General features: G+C 43.1%; 1 protein-coding gene across 2 annotated transcripts; it reads left to right on the top strand.

The window, feature by feature from the left end:
- Nucleotides 1–351: 351 nt before the first annotated feature.
- Rdh11 (retinol dehydrogenase 11) lies at nt 352–16,060 on the top strand. 2 transcript variants are annotated; one of them, XM_051196212.1, is made up of 7 exons: nt 375–439; nt 3,221–3,339; nt 3,674–3,829; nt 5,733–5,837; nt 6,782–6,991; nt 9,430–9,619; nt 15,314–16,060. In XM_051196212.1, the coding sequence occupies exons 1-7, from the start codon at nt 375–377 to the stop codon at nt 15,417–15,419; spliced, it is 951 nt and encodes a 316-aa protein (XP_051052169.1). In that variant the 3' UTR covers nt 15,420–16,060. The 2 variants fall into 2 exon arrangements, with proteins under 2 accessions (XP_051052168.1, XP_051052169.1); XM_051196211.1 differs by lacking the exon at nt 3,221–3,339 and having other exon boundaries at nt 352–439.
- Nucleotides 16,061–17,517: the final 1,457 nt, after the last annotated feature.

Below are 17,517 nucleotides of genomic sequence, written 5' to 3'. Positions count from 1 at the left end.
TAAATATGATTGGGGAAAACTGAACAAAGCACTGGACTTTAGCTCCCGGAGAAAGCAAACCGGTGTGGTTTCCAAAGAATCGTTAGTGAGCAGAGGGCGGAGAAGGGCTGGTTCAATGATCCCATAGGGCCTAGGCCATTGGATACTGCCTCTCCTGCTTTCCTCAAGCTCATAGTTCAAAGTCTGGTAGTGCTTGGAACTAAATCACTCTGCACTTACGCCGCTAGGTGGTGGGCCAAATCCTGGACTACATTTCCCAGAGGGCTCTGCTCCCGGGCGGTTACAATTGAATCGGGGTGTGTCTAGGAACGAGAAGCCATAGTTGGCCAGCTACTTTGGAGCATCAACTTCCACTGTGCTACGGTGGTGCCGAGATGGTTGTGTGCCTGCTGCTCTTCTGTCTTCCCTTCATCCTGTACTTGGCTGCGCCAAAAATCAGGTCTGTGCGATTTGCCTTTTCTTGCCAGGTTTTTCCCCCGCCCCCGCGCGTGCGAGAGAGAGAGACTGAGAAACTGAGACTGACTAGGAAAACTGGGAAAACGGGAGGAGACCTTTAGATAGCCAAAATCTGGAGTCCAGTGGACTGCAGGCGAGATCCTGGTGCCCTGAATGTGCGCATGGCGAGACACCAGACCCTGGTGGTAGTGTCAGGGCTCCCGGTCCCCAGCATCCTGCTTTGCTCTTTTCTGGACTGCCTTTCCTCTAGCGCCACCTGCTTCTGGCTCAGGGAAAGCCCGAGAAGAGCATGGCGGGCTTCAGACCCTAACATGGGGTGCAACCCTCAACGCTATTTCCTCCACTCCCACGCTTAGAACCAGCCTTTGTCTAGCAGTGCTTGCTTTCAGCCCTTGAGGCACTACAGAGGCTTGCACTTTTTGATCTCTGAACCGGACCCGAGTTTTATCTGTAGTTCCACTGCACACACTGCTGCTATTCACTCCTCCGTGCAGGTGTTAGAGGAGAGAATTGAAAGGGGAGATTGCTTTCTTTTCCCTGGGGGAGTGGGGGGTTGAATTAGAATCCTAGGGACCAGTATGGGAAGGAACGAGTGAAAGAGAGCAAAATGGTCTCTTGACCAGGTGTCAGATCAGCCCAAAGCTGGCCATATACCGCCAGAGAATCAGCCACGGTCTACACCAGGGACAGCCCACTGATTGGTTCTGAATAAGTCACCAGGAGTGACGGCGGACCAATAATAAACCCTCCCTTCCTTCTGGCAGCATGGCCTTAGTTCCTATTGGATCTGAGACTGTGCCTGATAATCCTGTAATTTCTTACCATAGTAAATGGTTATGAAGTCCGGCTTCCCTCCCTTTTTTATTTTCCCTTCTCTCCCTGATGGCCTCTTTCTGAATACTCACTGCTCCCACGTGTAGTAGGCACACATGTGCCTGTACGCAGATGAAAACACGAATTTCTGTCTACCACCAGATCTTCATATCCACATAGAATCTGAACAAACACTTGAACCGGAACTTGGTCCAGCGAGATGTTTCTGAGAACAGAACACTCTAAGGCCTGCAGTATCCCCATTGGGGGTTGTGGGAGTGGGGCCAGAGATGGGCTTTCACAGTTGACTACTTCTTTTGTTTTTTCTGATTACAGAGAAAGAACCAAGTACAGGTCTCCAGGATTTGTCTGTGTTGAAGTCAGTCTGAAGGGTTGTGAGAGACAGCCAGGGGCCCTGATGCCTGAGCAGAGAGGTTCAGTTGGCACCATGAGTTAGTTTGCCTAAAGCAGTAGCTTCAGTGGCTGCTCACAATTAACAGGTTCAATGGAAAAGGTTGAAATGCTCTTTCAAAATACACTCTTAGTCAACAGATGCTTTTAATCCAAAGATTGTAGATAAAAAGAAAACATCTGAGAGTTGTGTTTGTGCTTTGTCCATTTGGAAAGGCTATAGAGCATACAACATAGGAACAAGAACTCCAATTAGACAACAAGATGCAAATGTTCACTTTTCTGTGTGTATTATTAATGTGTGACCTTAGTAATCAGACCTGGGGCTTTCCACATGACAAATACATACTTTTATCCCAAGCTAAGTCCATATATATATATATATATATATATATATATATATATATAATTTATTTTTATTTTATGTGCATTGGTGTTTTGCCTGCATGTATGTCTCAGTGAGGGTGCTGGGTCCCCTGGAACTGGAGTTACAGATGGCTGTGAGGCATCATGTCTGTGCTGGGAATTGAACCTTACTCCTCTGGAAGGGCAGTCAGTGCTCCTAAACACTAAGCCATCTCTCTAGCCCCTACCCATTCTTAAATGTATTTTTAAAAATATGTGAATGTGTTTTCTTATTTTCAACCTAGATTCATAAGACTACGATTTCTACTCTTTGAATTGGATTAGCCATTCTTAAGATTATAAAATGCCATTTGTCACAGATGGACATGCAAAGATCAGTTTTCTTCTGCTTGGTTGAGTCTTATGATTTCCTAAGCCTAAAACGGAAATCAGGTGCCTGAACAATCATTCACTCACCCAGGTCTTGTGCTTTAGGGAGCAAATAGAACCTCTGTTTGCTTTAGTTTTTTGAGATATCATCTCTCTACGTCACCCTGGCTGTTCTGAAACTCACTATGTAGATCAGGCTGGCCTGGAATTCATAGAGATCCCTCTGCCTCCCAAGTGCTGGGATCAAAGATATTTGTTACCATGCCCAGCCAGATCTAATTTTGTCTTTAAAATGCTATCACTTTTTTGTCCTTAAACAAGAGCATAAAGTTTTGTTTGTTTTTCTTTTTGAGACAGTTGCTTAGTAGCCCAGGCTGACCTTGGACTCAATTCTTTATCTCCAAAGTGGTAAGATTATACCTGGCTTAAGAGCAGAAGGCTGCCTTCTTTCTTTTTCATTTTTTAACATTTATTTATTGTGTGTATATATTTATCGTATATTGGGATGGATATATATGTGTGTACCATGGTGTACATGTGGAGGTCAGAGGACAACTTCCAGGAGGACTCACTTTCCATCATATGGGTCCTAGATATTGAACTGGTGTCTACAGGCTTAGAGGCAATCATGTTTACTTGCTAAGGTGTCTTGCTGGCCTCATCACTTTTCAGCTTAAGCTTATAAAAGAATAACATTGAAGAAATGAAAGCAATTTCAGCCTTGCCATTGGAAGGCAGGCAGAATTGCAGGAGCACTCAGCAGGAACAGATAATGAAGAACTCATATGTTTTCCTGTGTCTGTAGGAAAATGCTGTCCAGTGGGGTGTGTACATCTAAAGTCCAACTTCCTGGGAAGGTAGCCATAGTCACTGGCGCTAACACAGGCATTGGGAAAGAGACTGCTAAAGACCTGGCCCAAAGAGGCAAGTGCACCTGCTCCCAACTCGCCCCTGCTGATGTTTTGCCACTCACAGTGATGACCATATTCATTGTTTCTTCCCAGATTTGGAATGTCAGAACGCTCCAAGCACCTCATTTATTTCCTACTATAGTCTGAGTCTTCTATGATGTTCTACATATAATGGGCACTTAACAAAAACTTAAAAAATAACACATACCATCTCAATTTTTTTTCTGTGCTCGTTTGTTTCAAATACAACTGTTATGAAGTAAGGGATAAAAATTCCTGTTTTGTAAGATATCTGGGACATTCAGCATCTGTTCACTCTCTCAATTTTTCCTTCATTTGGTTGACAGGAGCCCGTGTGTATTTAGCTTGCCGGGATGTAGAAAAGGGGGAACTGGTGGCTAACGAGATCCAAGCCACCACAGGGAACAATCAGGTCCTGGTAAGAAAACTGGACCTAGCTGATACCAAGTCCATTCGAGCCTTTGCCAAAGACTTCTTAGCTGGTAAGTGGAGACAAAGACTATATATATTAATGGCCATTGCAACATAATTTTATTTATGTCATGTCAATATATTATCAAAGGGACATCTTCTGGATGTAAAAACAAAGAGAGAACCTGTCTTAGTTACTTTTCTGTTGTCATGATGAGACACCATGACCAAGGCAACTTATAAAAGTTCACAATTCCAGAAGGCTACAGGCTTTGGCCTTCATAGTGCGGGACAGGTAGCAGGTAGGCAGGCATGGCGCTGGACCTGAGCGATCACATCCTGATCTGTAACCACAAGGCAGAAATAGCTAATTGGGAATGATATGGGCTTTTGAAACCTCAAAACCCCAGTAACACACCATCTCCAATAAGACCACACCTCCTAATCCTTCTTAAAAAAAAGTTCCACCAACTAGAGATGAAGTATCCAAATACATGAGCCTATGGGGGCCATTCTCATCCAAACCACCACAGAGCCCAAAACCCACCACAGTGAGTAAGATCTAAAGTAGCAGGAACATCAGAACTTAATATGGGCTGGGCTTGGTAGGGTCTGTCATAAATGTCCATGCTGGGATAGGGAAGTGATGAGGCCTCAGGCCTTTGAAAGCTGGAATTCTATAAGAGGTTGAGATTCATAGAGAGTCATTTGGTCCGTGGTGTAAGTACTAAAAAGAAAAACAAACCTCTGGCCCCACCTCAGGGCCATAATAAAGCAGCTTACCCTTTCTTGGTGTAGTGAATATTTTCCTCTTGCTGTGATAAGATACCATGACCAAGTGAGCTTTAAATGAAAGCATTTAATTGGGTTAGAGTCCATGAAGGCAGAGCAAAGGCAAGGCAGCAGGAGCAGCGGAGAACTCACATCTTGTGTAAGCAGGTCATAGGAGATATCCTGGGAATGGCACAAGTCTTTTGAAACTTCAAACCTGTCCCCAGTGACAAATTTCCTCCAGCAAGGCTACAGTACCTAATTATCTTCAAAGAGCTACCAACTGGGGACCAAGCATTCAAAGGCCCAAGATGTACAGAGCATCTCATTCAAACACACATGTAGGATCCGGATAGATGAAGGAAGGGTGCAAGAAATTATCTGCAAGAAATTAGAATCCAAGCTATATCATGAAGTCATTCTACTAAGTGTTGTAGCATCTTAATTTAAAAGCCTGTGGGGCCAGCAAGATGGCTCATCAGGTAAAGGTGCTTGCTGCCAAGCCTGATGACCAGAGTTCAAATCTTTGGAACCCACATGGTGGAAGGCGAGAACTAACTCCCACAAGTTGTCCTCTGACCTCCACACATACTCCATGTCATGTATCCTCTCTCTCATGGAAATAAATAAAGACAATAACATTTTTTTTTTAGAAAGCTGTAGTGTTTCACCAAAAGTAGACCCAAGAGTACTGCGCAGGTGTGTCCCACCCCCATCACCCAGGGATCTAGACTTATGGAAAACAACTTCCACCTGTAAGAGTTTACAGTCATGAATTACAAATCACACAAGCAAATAAACTACAAGAGAGAGGTGCCAGGTTTCTTTGGGGGCCCCAATCCTAGACATATGAGTGCTTATGGGGTATCCTTTCCCTGCCGGCTTCTACGTCTTTCCATTCAGTTTGGGAAGTTTTTCTGCTGGGAGGGATGGATGGAGTACTTGCACAAGACATTGGGTAAGGAGTTTTGGAAAGCCTGGATATACTATTCTATGGTGGAAAGTGGAACTTTGCCCTGTAAAAGTGTGATATCAGTCCTAGTCTTACAATAAAAGAACAATAGTGAAGTAACCGAAAGGGAATATGGGGGAAAGAGTGAAGTCTTGCATTCCTGCTTTCATACTCCCTGCTTGGAGGCCTAGGCCCGGGTAGTGAGGGTGGTTCCTGAGATGTGAAAACATGGCTGTTTTCTCTTCCTGCAGAGGAAAAGCACCTCCACATCCTAATCAACAATGCAGGAGTGATGATGTGCCCCTACTCCAAGACCGCAGATGGCTTTGAGATGCACATTGGAGTCAACCACTTGGGTGAGAAGTCTGTCCTCAGTCTAAAGCCAGAGGAAACCTAAAACTCTCTTGGGAAATTCAGGGGTCAAATTGAACCCTCTCTGTGGCATCACTGGGGCTCAGGGCATGCATAATAAATAGATGAGAAGTGCCTGAAACCTGAGAGCTAACCAACCCTGAGGCCTGCTTCAACTTCTGCCTACGACTGCTAGCTACTATTACTACACACACACACACACACACACACACACAGAGCACTCATATATCTGTATGGGTATATGCTATATATGTATGTATGTGTCTGCAGAAGCTGAAAGAAAGCATCAGGTCCCCTGGAGCTGGAGTTATAGGTGGTTGTGAGTCCCCACATATGAGTGCTGGGAACCAGACTCCAGTCCTCTGGAAGAGCAGCAAGCACTCTTAACTTCAAGTCCTCTCCCTACTTTTTAAATCTGTAATTTAGATCTGGCTTCTGTCGGGGGTATATTTGAACAGCTTGATTAGATTGACGGATGTGTTGCTTATCCTTATGGTCAGAATCAGGTAGAGGCCATGTGCTCTTTATGGTCATTTGTTTTGCAGACAAGTCTTGTTATGCAGTCCAGACTCCCTTCCAACTCCTCCTGATCTTTCTGCCTTAGCCTCCAGAGTGTGAGCCACTGTCTGCTCTCAGAGAGTGGTCTTCCTGGCTCTTGAAGTGAAACAGGACTCAGCCTTAGCACAGACCTGCCTTGTGTAAGGGTGTCTCGTGTCTTTGGCTGTTTCTGTTTCCTTAAATCCCCTGTGACTTTGCGCTCTAGTTTATAATGAAAAGTCGCAGTGCTGGGCCTCGTTCCTGAGTACTATGTCACCTTATCACGGCTGCCATCACAGCCAGCTCCCATAGCTGAGCTCTGCTTGCCCCCATGTTTCCTATCCCCACACGGGCGCTGAACGACTCTGATAGCCTTACCTTCTCTCAACAGGTCACTTCCTCTTGACCCACTTGCTGCTAGGAAAGCTGAGGGACTCGGCCCCATCAAGGGTAGTCAATGTGTCCTCCTTGGCACATCACCTGGGAAGGATCCACTTCCATAACCTGCAAGGCGAGAAGTTCTACAGTGCAGGTCTTGCCTATTGCCACAGCAAATTAGCCAACATTCTCTTCACTCAGGAACTGGCCAGGAGGCTGAAAGGTGAGCATGGGAGGAGAGAGCAGTATGAGAGGCAGCGAAAAGCTGCAGAATGGGAACTATTTTCCAGAGCCCCTGGCCTGGACTCATGGACGCGCCATGAGTCTTACCGGGTATGGTTTTGTAAGTAGAGCACGTTGCCTGTTGGAGGTGGCTGGCTGGGGGCAGGGAAATTCTGACTCTTGACTCTGAAGACTTGTCCCCAGTGCTTACTGCTGTCTGACCTACAGCAAGTTACCAACATTTCCAAGATTTTGTTCCTCCTAGGTACAGTGAGGACTGCTTCCTGGGTCACTGTCACAGTCCATTCAGTCCTCACAAGCAAGTCAGGGTTTTTCAGTTCTACTGATAAAGTGGAATGGAATTTAATAGCAGACATTAGTATGAAACACGCACTGGGATTAGTGGACGGTGGGAGCAGGCGTCTCTCTAATGGGTAAAGGTCAAATAAGGGGCTGAGTGCTTGTTGCTCTTGTGAATGACCCAGAATCAGTTCTCAGCAGCCGCATAATGGCTCAACCATCCACAGTTCCAGTTCCAGGAGATCGCATGCCTTCTTGTGACCTCTTTGGGGACCAGTCACACATGTGACATACTTACATGCAGGCAAAACACTCATAACAATAAAATAGTTTTTTAAAAATAAAAGGGGAAATATGCTTGAGATGGGGAATTTGTAGTCACAAGTACACAGAGGTAGTTACCATTGTCTGCTGTGCATTTTTAAAACAGATTTATTTATTTATTGTGTATGCCTGAAGAGAGCACCAGATATCATTACAGATGACTGTGAGCCACCATGTGGTTGCTGGGAATTGAACTCAGGACCTCTGGAAGAGCAGCCAGTACTCCTAACCACTGAGCCATCTCTCCAGCCCCTGCTGTGCATTATAATAAAGAGAAAGGGAATCTAGAGTGGGCAGTGCTAAGGAGTTGAGCCAGACTGAATTCAAGCTCAGGGAATCAGGAGCTAGAGCTATACTGTTGAAGTGGTAATCAAACTGCAAGGGCAGCCACAAAGTTGCAAGAATGAGAGGAAGGAAGCAAGTGGTCAGCTCCGTCCCAATGCTGATTCCATGCCTAGGGCAAGGCATCCTTTATCAGCCCAGAATAGATAAGGAGAAGTGACAGTAAGAACTACTAAGGGTTGTTAGGAAGTTTAGATGACCCGGAGGTAGCGACATACATCCAGTGTGAGTTAGGTAAAAAGCAGAGTATACGGTGAGGGAACCCTGGCAACTGTGATGATTAAGTGGACAATAGTGGTATAATACAGGAACCCTAATGCGAGAGAAGATCTGGCATCCACAAACATGCATCCCATGTCCTAGTTAGGGCTTGGGGATGAAGTACAGGATAAGACATGTTCAGGTACTTCCTTGACTTGGCTTACATCTAATGAGGAAGAGAGAATTTACTAAGTGTTTGTGTAACCAATAAATACATGTAAAGTCACTCTAGTTATGTGTGGATAATACTGTAAAAAAAGTTCAAATAGTTTAGATGTACACTAAAGACAAAAGGCTTCCATTCATGCCCCACCCTTCAAATGACCACCGTCAGCAGCTGCCAGTCATTTTCCTATGCATTTGCATACATGAGGAACTATAATTCTAACAAGATCTCAGTGGTCTTTCTATGTAATGAATACAAATTTACCCCCATTCAAAGGAGCAGTTTGGGGTATAGATGTATAAACGTGAGCATACAGCAGTTGAGAGCACTTGCTGCAAGTTCAGTCCCTGGCTAATAACTCCATCACCAGGGGATCTTCTGTCCTCTTCATGCACCCACACACATGGCACACACACACACAGAGACACACATACACACAAAGCAAAACAGAAATCTTTCTTGAAAGTGTGAACCTCAGCTGGGCAGTGGTGATGTTCGCCTTTAATCCCAGCACTCAGGAGTCAGGCCAGTCTCTTGAGTTTGAGGCTAGCCTGGTCTACAGATTGAGACCCAGGATAGCCAGAGCTACACAGGAAAACCCTATCTCAAAACAATCAAGCAAGCATGAGTATCATAGAATTATAAGGTGGGAGTTTAGTGAGCCATGGGAATTCTGAGGCTTGGTGTTTGGGTAGAAAGTGATAACTGAGGATATCTAGAACCGAGTTAAAACATCTAATGACTGAAGAACACTGGAAGAGGCATGGGGTCATGGAAGCCTAAGAGGGAGTTTGAGGATGCCAACAGTGTAAAGAGCTGCTCTGAGGTTGGTCCCAGCTCTGTTGCCGTAGAGCAGGGTAAAGCCTGTCTGGACACTGGTTCCTGAATCTATAACATGCATAAATCACAATGAGTAGTGTGAGTGATGTCACCAGAAGCATGGACTTGGTCTATGGGAGTCATACGTGTCTTCACATGCCTTGCTCTGATTAGTTGGTAACATCAAGTCTTTTCTTCCTTCTTGACATGACACCTGCCTGTACCAGGCTCTGGAGTGACGACGTATTCTGTCCACCCTGGCACAGTCGATTCTGATTTGATTCGGCACTCATCACTTATGAGATGGATGTGGCAACTTTTCTTCCTTTTCATCAAGACCCCTCAACAGGGAGCCCAGACGAGCCTGTACTGTGCCTTAACGGAAGGCATTGAGAGCCTAAGTGGCAGTCACTTCAGGTATGAATGTATCCACCTTTGAAAATGAGCTGTTATTGCTTGCAGGAAAAACTTGGGTTTGTCTGATATAGTACATGCTTTTTGTATAATGTGTGTTTCCCAGAGTTGGAGACATGGCTGTGTTAGTACAGGCTGCTCTTTGAGAGGTCCTGGGTTCTGTTCACAGTACCTAGTCACTCTGTCTGTCCCTAACTCTAGTTTCCAGGAATCTGACACTCTCTTCTAGCCACCAGGGACACCAGGCATGGACATGGTGCGCAGATGTACAGGCAGATAAACACTCATACATATGAAATAAAAATAGCAATAAAGTTTTACAATTTAAGTTCATTTCCTAAAATAGCTTTTGTCCTTTAACTCTAAGATTTTTCTTTTAATAGGAGAATTGGCCTGTTCGAATTTTTTGTAGTACCTGCTAGGTTTGATTTTATTTTTATACCATCATTTACAGTAATGATAGTGTTCTCTCTGTGTTTCTTTTTTCTCTCTCTCTCATCCCATCTCTCATGTCAATCCTGTTTTCTTCTATTTTTGGATCCCAGCTTCTGTTTTATTTTTAATCTATATTTCTCTATTATCTTCAAATTTGAAATAGTGCCAACAGATTGCTTGTATTTTGTTTTATGATTTTCTGTGTGCTGGGATGGAACCCAGGCCCTCTGTGGTGCAAAGTCAAGTGTTCTCACTGCTCTCTATCCCCTGCCCTGTTCTTGGTTTTTGGATGTGTTGTAAGCATGTTAGTGTGAGTGAAGGTGCATGTGTGTCTTACATGTGGAAACCAGAGGACAGCTTCAGGTGACACCTTTTGAAGGGGCTGGACACAAAGTGAAAAGATGTCTCTTTAGCTTGAGACATGCCAAGGTAGACTAACTGGCCAGTGAACCCCAGAACTCATCCATCTCAATCTCCAGCCCTGGGATTACATCTGGGCTTTTTTTTTTTTTAACATGAGTCCTCATGCTTCCAAGGTATGCATGCACTTGACCAACTAAACTAACCCCCCAGTCCTATTTCTTATTTATTTTCTATTTTATTTATTATTATTATTATTGAGGTACAGTCTTGCTGTATAATCCAAACCGACCCCAAACTCACAATTTGCCCACCTCTGCCTCAACTTTTATTATGTAAAGTTTGAACATATGCACAAGTAGAATAACTAGCATATTAAATCCCATCTATACCTACTATCTATCTTCAGCTGTGGCCATGAAGTTTGGCTAACAAGTCAGAAGGAAATATGCTACAGTATTAGATGGGAATGGCTTTCTATCTACAGGGAAGACCACAGGGCAGACTTGGAATGGTCAATGGCCAATCAGCTGTCTGGGAACTGTTTTGGAACCAACTGTCTTGAGTCTTAGTTCCATTATTTCCCATGCTTTCTCCAAAGAGGACAAATTTGTTAGGAGGGTAAGCTTTCTACTGCCAAAAAATTGAAAATGAAATGGATATTTTGTTGAAGTAACTGTTGTCTACCTGAGACTATATGTCTCTAGTATGTGATATCAGCATGCTACACAAGTAGAAATGTATAGCAGATAGATGGAAATGAGGATCTGAAGTTTAAGAACTATATAAACTCTAAAAGCACTGTACACTAGATAAATAGCTTTGTCCATTTTTTTAAGACAGGGTCTTACTATTTAGCCTTAGATATCCTAAAACTTGCTATGTAGACCGGGCTGACCTTGAGCAGAGTGCTGGGATTGAAGGTGTGAATCACCATACTGGTCTCTTATTTACTTATTGATTGATTGATTGATTGATTGATTGATTGATTGATTGATTGATTTTTGAGACATGGACTCTTGTAGCTCATGCTGGCCTCATAATCCTCCTGCTCTAATTCCCAAATGCTTAGATTACAGGTATGTACTGGCACATCTGTTTATTGAACTGACATTTCTCATACTGTGGATATTAATCTTACTTCATTTGATTCAGCAGCAGTCATGTAGATGAGTCATGTAGAAGTCTGCTCTGACAGAGGCCTTGACTGTTTTAGTGACTGTTCATCTGCCTGGTTTCACTAATCTGCTTTTTATCTCTAAGGATTTACCTATTCTCAATGTTCTGTATAAATGGAATTATATACCTAGAATCTTGTGTCTTCTTTCTCTTAGCATAATGTTTTAAAGTTTCATCCATGCCAAAACACATATTATTTAATTACTTTTTAATTATGAAGAATATTTTATTGTATGGACATAGCATCACTTACCATGCATAAAATGAACATATAATTCTGCTTTCTGGCTATTTAAATAATACTATAAACATTCACATAGTTATTATTTTATTATTTTTATTTGCTTGCTTGATTTCACTTTAGTTTTTGAGACAGGGCTGACCTAGAAATTGTGACAGCTATCCTGTCTCAGCTTCCCAAGTGCTGGAATTACAAGTGTGAGTTAACTGTGTCCCAGCTCTGTCTTTTGGTTTTGGGTTTGGTTTTGGCTGGCCTTGAAATTATGATCCTCCTGCCTCTGCCTCCTGAATACTTGGATTAAAGACATACACCACCATGTAGACATATACCTGACCCATGCAGATATTTTTGTATGAACATTTCTTATGGTCTGAGGTAGAATTTGTGAGCCATGGGGCAACTTCGTGTTTTACTGTAGAGGAACTACCAGGCTTTTCCAAAGTGACTGTAACATTTTGCATGTCCACTGGCAGTGTATGACTGTTTGGTTTCTCCACAGCCATCCAGTGTGTGTGAAATAGAAGCTTGTCCTTTTCCTTCCCCTGCTACTATTGTATTGAGCATTTTGTTCTGAAATGCTCTGTTCATTTGTGCATCTTTGTTGGAGAATTGTCTTTTCAACTCCTCTACCAACTTTTAACTTAGGTTTTCTTCTTTTTATTGTTTGGTGTTCTTTGTAGTCTAGATATAAGTCCTTTATCAAATACAGACAAATACATTTTCATATTCTGTGAATTATCATTTCATCTTTTTTCAATAGTATACTTTGAAGCTCAAACATGTTTAAATATGGTGCGTGCAAGCGCGTGCGTGTGTGTGTGTGTGTGTTGCCGGGATTGACCCCAGAGCTTCAATCACTGAGCTACATCCCTAACGCTCAAGTGTATAATTTTAATTTTGATTAAGTTCAATTTATCATTCTTCTTTTCCATTTGGGCTTTTGGTGTCATATCCAAGAACCATTTCCTTACCTGAGATCACAGGGGTATACTGCCGTACTATATTTCCTTCTAACCTTTTTCAGCTTTAGCATTTCAGTGAGGGCTCAGATCCATTCAAGTCAATTTTTTTTTTAATGTGATACAATATCAAGGCCCACGTTATTTACTTTCCTCCTTGCTGTGACCAAATAGCTGACCAAAGGGGAGAAGAGTTCATATAGATGCTCAGTTCAGAGAGGCGTGGCTAGGTCCTGGAGAACAACACATGCCTCATTTACCTGTGGCCAGCCTTGCAAGTTGAAAGAACATCTAATTCTAGCTATACCAATGCTGGTGGGAAGTCTTGCTGGGAAAGACTTTGAGCCTCCTATAGCTGTAGGGATGAGGACAGAGTCTTTCACACTTTGTGTCATGGGGAGGCCAGCTGTCCTCAGAGGAGTTCTTTCTAATGGCAAGCAAAGTTTAAATCTAAAGCAGAGTTTCTGAGCTGCAATACTTGTCCTTTCTTGTGGGAGACTTCCCTGTGCACAGTAAGATCTTTAGCAGCCTGCTTTCCCCCTACTAAATACTGGTAGGCCCCTATCCAATGTGACTACAGTTGTGGAAGACATTACCAAGTTTCCTTGGGAGAGGGATGTCACCCCTGATTGAGAACTACTGCTCTGGAGGACAAATCAGGGACAAAGCACAAGGAGAACCCCAGCATGAGTATGTACTCAAGAGGACAGGGCAGTTGTTCAGTTGGTAAACACTTTGGTTTGTTCAGAGTTTCTTTGCTTGTGTTCCCACCAGCATTTCTGGCAGACTCATTGGATAAAATGATTCTCATGTAACTAGCATCTCACATATGCGGACCTAAGTTCACTCACCAGCTCAATGGTACACACCTGCAATCCCAGCACTGAGAGGCAGAGGCAGGAAGATCTTTGAGGCTTGCTGGCCAGCCTAGCTGAATTGGTGGCCTCTAGTTCAGTGAGAGACCCTGTCCTAAAAATAAGGTAGAGGGTGATTGAGGAAGACATTGGACGTCAAACACTGCCTTCCACAGACACAAATACACACATGACATGTACACATGTGTGCATATGAGCGGTGTATACACACATACATGCACATACAAAATGTACTAGATGCAGAGAATTTACAATGAATAAAAGAATTGTCCTTGAAAGAATTTTCTAGGTGGTACAGAGTTTGTTTGGATGTCTGCCCTGCAGTTATGGCAATGCAGAGAAGACATATGAATACCTTTCTGTGGCTTAACTGTGTCCCCAACACAACAGTGTTGAGAATCAGAACCATGAAGATCGGTATTATTGCCATTATTTCAGAGTTGGCTTGGTATTGTGGAAGTGGCTTCCTCTCACTCTGTTAGGCTTTTGTTCTTCCTGTCCCCCTCTCTCTCCCCCAGGTCCCCCTGTGACAGCCTTCAAGCATGCTAGGTAGTGCTCAATCACTGAGCTAGGGCCCCAGCATTCTTCACTCGTGTACTGATGCCTTCTGCGGCCACCGTGTGCAATAGGACCTTAGTGCCTGTCACTGTCCAAGGCCTTGAAGGGTAGAACTTGCCACCTCATTTGAAGTAGATGGAGCTATCCAGGTGTCAGGGAAGCACTGATCACACTGTGTAACAGACAAAGCATTCTGATAAGAGATAGTAATAGGGAGAAGGTAGAAATATTTTCTTGGGGGAAAAGACTAGAGAATAAGTTGGATGTAGTTGTTACAAGCAGTTTTCCCGCCAGCCTGGTCCCAGAGCTGCATCGGCCCCAAATCACACACAGAGACAGTGTATTAGATATAAAGCTGTTGGCCTGTTACTATCGTTTCTTCTTGGCTAGCTTTGTCTTAAATATTAACCCATTTCTGTCAATCTAAGTGTTTCAATGTGGTCTTATCTTACCTGAGAGAGGGTCCAAATCTCTTCCCTCAAGTTTCTACATCTTGACTCTCTTTACTACATCTCTCAGAATCCTCCTTGTCTTCTAATCCCACCTCTTGCCTTCCTATTTGTCAATAGGGTTTTATTCATTAACTAATAAGAGAAACGTATTTACAGAATGACATCTCCAATCATGTAGTGGCATATGCCTATAATCCTAGCATTTCAGGGCAGGGTGTAGAGGCAGAAAGTTCATGGGTTTGAAGCCAGGCTGAGTCAGAGAGCAAGTCTGCCAGGCCAGCCTGGGCTGGATAGAGAGGTGCCAACAAACAGAAGGATCAGAGAACATTGTTCCTGTGTAGTACCTGGGGCCTGTGAACACTAGACTGTTTTCCTGTCATATTTTTTTTTTTTTATACTAAGCCAAAAGCAAATTCCATTCTTTTTTTTTTTTTTTTTTTTTTTTTTCTTTGAGACAGTGTTTCTTTGTATAGTCCTGGCTGTCCTGGAACTAGCTCTGTAGACTAGAACTCAGAGATCCACCTGCCTCTGCCTCTGCCTCTACCTCTCGAATACTGGGATTAAAGACATCTGCCACCATCACCGAGCACAAATTCCATTTTTAACCCTCAGTTCAAATGTCTCTGTTTCCCTTCCAGTGATTGCCACTTGGCATGGGTCTCTAGCCAAGGTCGTAATGAGACAATAGCCAGGCGGCTGTGGGATGTCAGCTGTGACCTGCTGGGACTCCCTATGGATTGGTAAGTGGTGGTTTGGACTCAAAAGAAGATTGGATGAGATGATGATTGTTCTTCAAAGTGGCCAAAACCTTGAGTACAAAGAGCAGAACTTGGAGCCTTACCTGCTTGGTATCTATCCAGCTAAATCCCAGTACATTGCCAGTGCCTTTAAACACCTTAAGTTTGTACCTATTTACTTTGTTCCTGCTCCTGCCATCATTTCTAGTGGTTTCATGAACTAAGACAGAAGACCCTCATATGACCTATGGAGCTCCTGTTTTCCTTTGGAAAGCTACTCCTAGGAAAATGGGAACCCTAGAAGGATTGGGGCATGGCAATGTGGATTAGGTGTAGCTCCTCCCATCAACCAAGCTTTCCCTGAAGAGCTCCATTGCAACCTCAGCTGAACCCCAGGAGTCCAGTGACCTGGCTCAGGAGCAGGCCTTTGTGGCCCCAACGGCTGGATACCTAGAGGAAAGTCTTGACTAAATCTGTCAGTCTGAAGTGTTTGCTGCTGAAACACTTTCCCATGTCCAGACCACAGATGAGCTTCCTTCTCTATGAAGTTTGTGGAATTTGAAGAACAGAAATAAAAATAAAGCTAAACTGTCATTTTCCTGTTTCTCAGCCCAATGAGGAGGTAATGAAGCTTTAGGAGAAGCTGGGTCACTTGGCTTCAGTTACTGACCCCAGATCCATGGAGGCTTCTTTTTATGCCTTTGTTTCTCCTAGGAAATGAGAAGACGAAAGGCCTTTTCATTTTCACTGTGTTGATCTCTGTGTATCTTCTTGTGTATTCATGCAGTTGGGAGTGTTTCCACAAAATCCAAGGTGGCCACGAAGGAAAAGTCCTAAATCAGACTGTAGTTTAGACAAATGACCAGAGGTGAAGCAAACCCATGTAGAGTCTTTGCTTTCATGAGTATGGCTGCAAAGAGAGGGACCCTGTACAGTGTAATCAGTCACTGAGAAGCAGAGATGCATCAGGGAAGATTAAAAAAAAAAAAAATCCTGGGAGGTAATAAATGATAGGAAGGGTTCAGTTAAGAATCTTAAAAAACAAACAAATGAACAAATAACGAAACTGAAAACCAGTAATAGACAGCTTAGAAAGCAACACCATTGAACTGTGTGTGTGTGTGTGTGTGTGTGTGTGTGTGTGTGTGTGTGTGAAGAAACAGTCCAAAACACAAGAGTGAAAAATTAATGTCTTTATTTAGAAAATTTATCCTAAGGACTGACACTGGTAATTACAGTGAATTTCATAACCTTTCAGAGCATTTCCTTATATTAGCTTAAGATGTCAATGGGGGGGGGGGGGGATGACTTAGCACTGGCTGCTGTTCCAAAGGATCCTGGCTCAAGTCCTAGGACCAAATGCCAGCTCACAACCATCTGTAACCTCAGTCATAGAGAATCCAGCACCCAAGTCTACCTCCATGGGCACATGCAGGCACTCACACACAAATCATTTTGTTTAAAAAATGATGTCAATTTCAGGAATGGAGGCGAGTGCTTTCCTGGTATGTGTGAGGCAAAAGACAGTAGAGATAGCGTCAATTAAGATTCTGTGCTTTATTTGGAGAGTTTTTGTCAGCAAAGGGAGTCGGGAATTCCTCATGTCCCATCACTTTTTTTGGAGGATATTATTCTAAGAGAGTTTGCCATTTTCTTGGACTGACAATTATATTTTAATCTGAATGTGTAAGACTGATAGGACCACAATCTTACACTTCTAATATTGGTAAATTAATAATTTTGATGGGCTTGTTCTGACCATTAAACTATATACTTAAAGTGAGTTTATGGGGGAAATTGGAAAACTTTTGATAATGCAGTGAATAAGTGAATTAATATTTTACTTAATTTATACTCCACTGCCAATGAAAATAAAGGTTCTTTTGAATTATTATGTTTTTTTAGTTCCAGATTATAACTGTAAGAATGAAACAAAAGTTTAATTGTCATTTAAAGAAAACACTGTATACAGCTGTTTCCCTTCTAACGGATGACATGTCTGAGAATAACTACAGTACAACTACCATCCACATGCCGTAATTTGAGTTGTGATCATCAGACCCATCATCAAATTATCTATTTCCTTCTTACCTTTCATGATACTG

Source organism: Phodopus roborovskii, unplaced genomic scaffold (genome assembly GCF_943737965.1).
Source record: "Phodopus roborovskii unplaced genomic scaffold, PHOROB, whole genome shotgun sequence".
NCBI classification, from domain to species: domain Eukaryota; kingdom Metazoa; phylum Chordata; class Mammalia; order Rodentia; family Cricetidae; genus Phodopus; species Phodopus roborovskii.
The sequence above is the reverse complement of the archived record's forward strand: the minus strand, read 5'-3'. Positions and strand labels throughout refer to the sequence as shown.

Coding starts and splice junctions, on each gene's coding strand:
- Rdh11 (XM_051196212.1), top strand. CDS start 375: ATGGTTGTGTGCCTGCTGCTCTTCTGTCTTCCCTTCATCCTGTACTTG. Junction 5,838..6,781: donor CATTGGAGTCAACCACTTGG/GTGAGAAGTCTG, acceptor TTCTCTCAACAG/GTCACTTCCTCTTGACCCAC. Junction 6,992..9,429: donor ACTGGCCAGGAGGCTGAAAG/GTGAGCATGGGA, acceptor TGCCTGTACCAG/GCTCTGGAGTGACGACGTAT.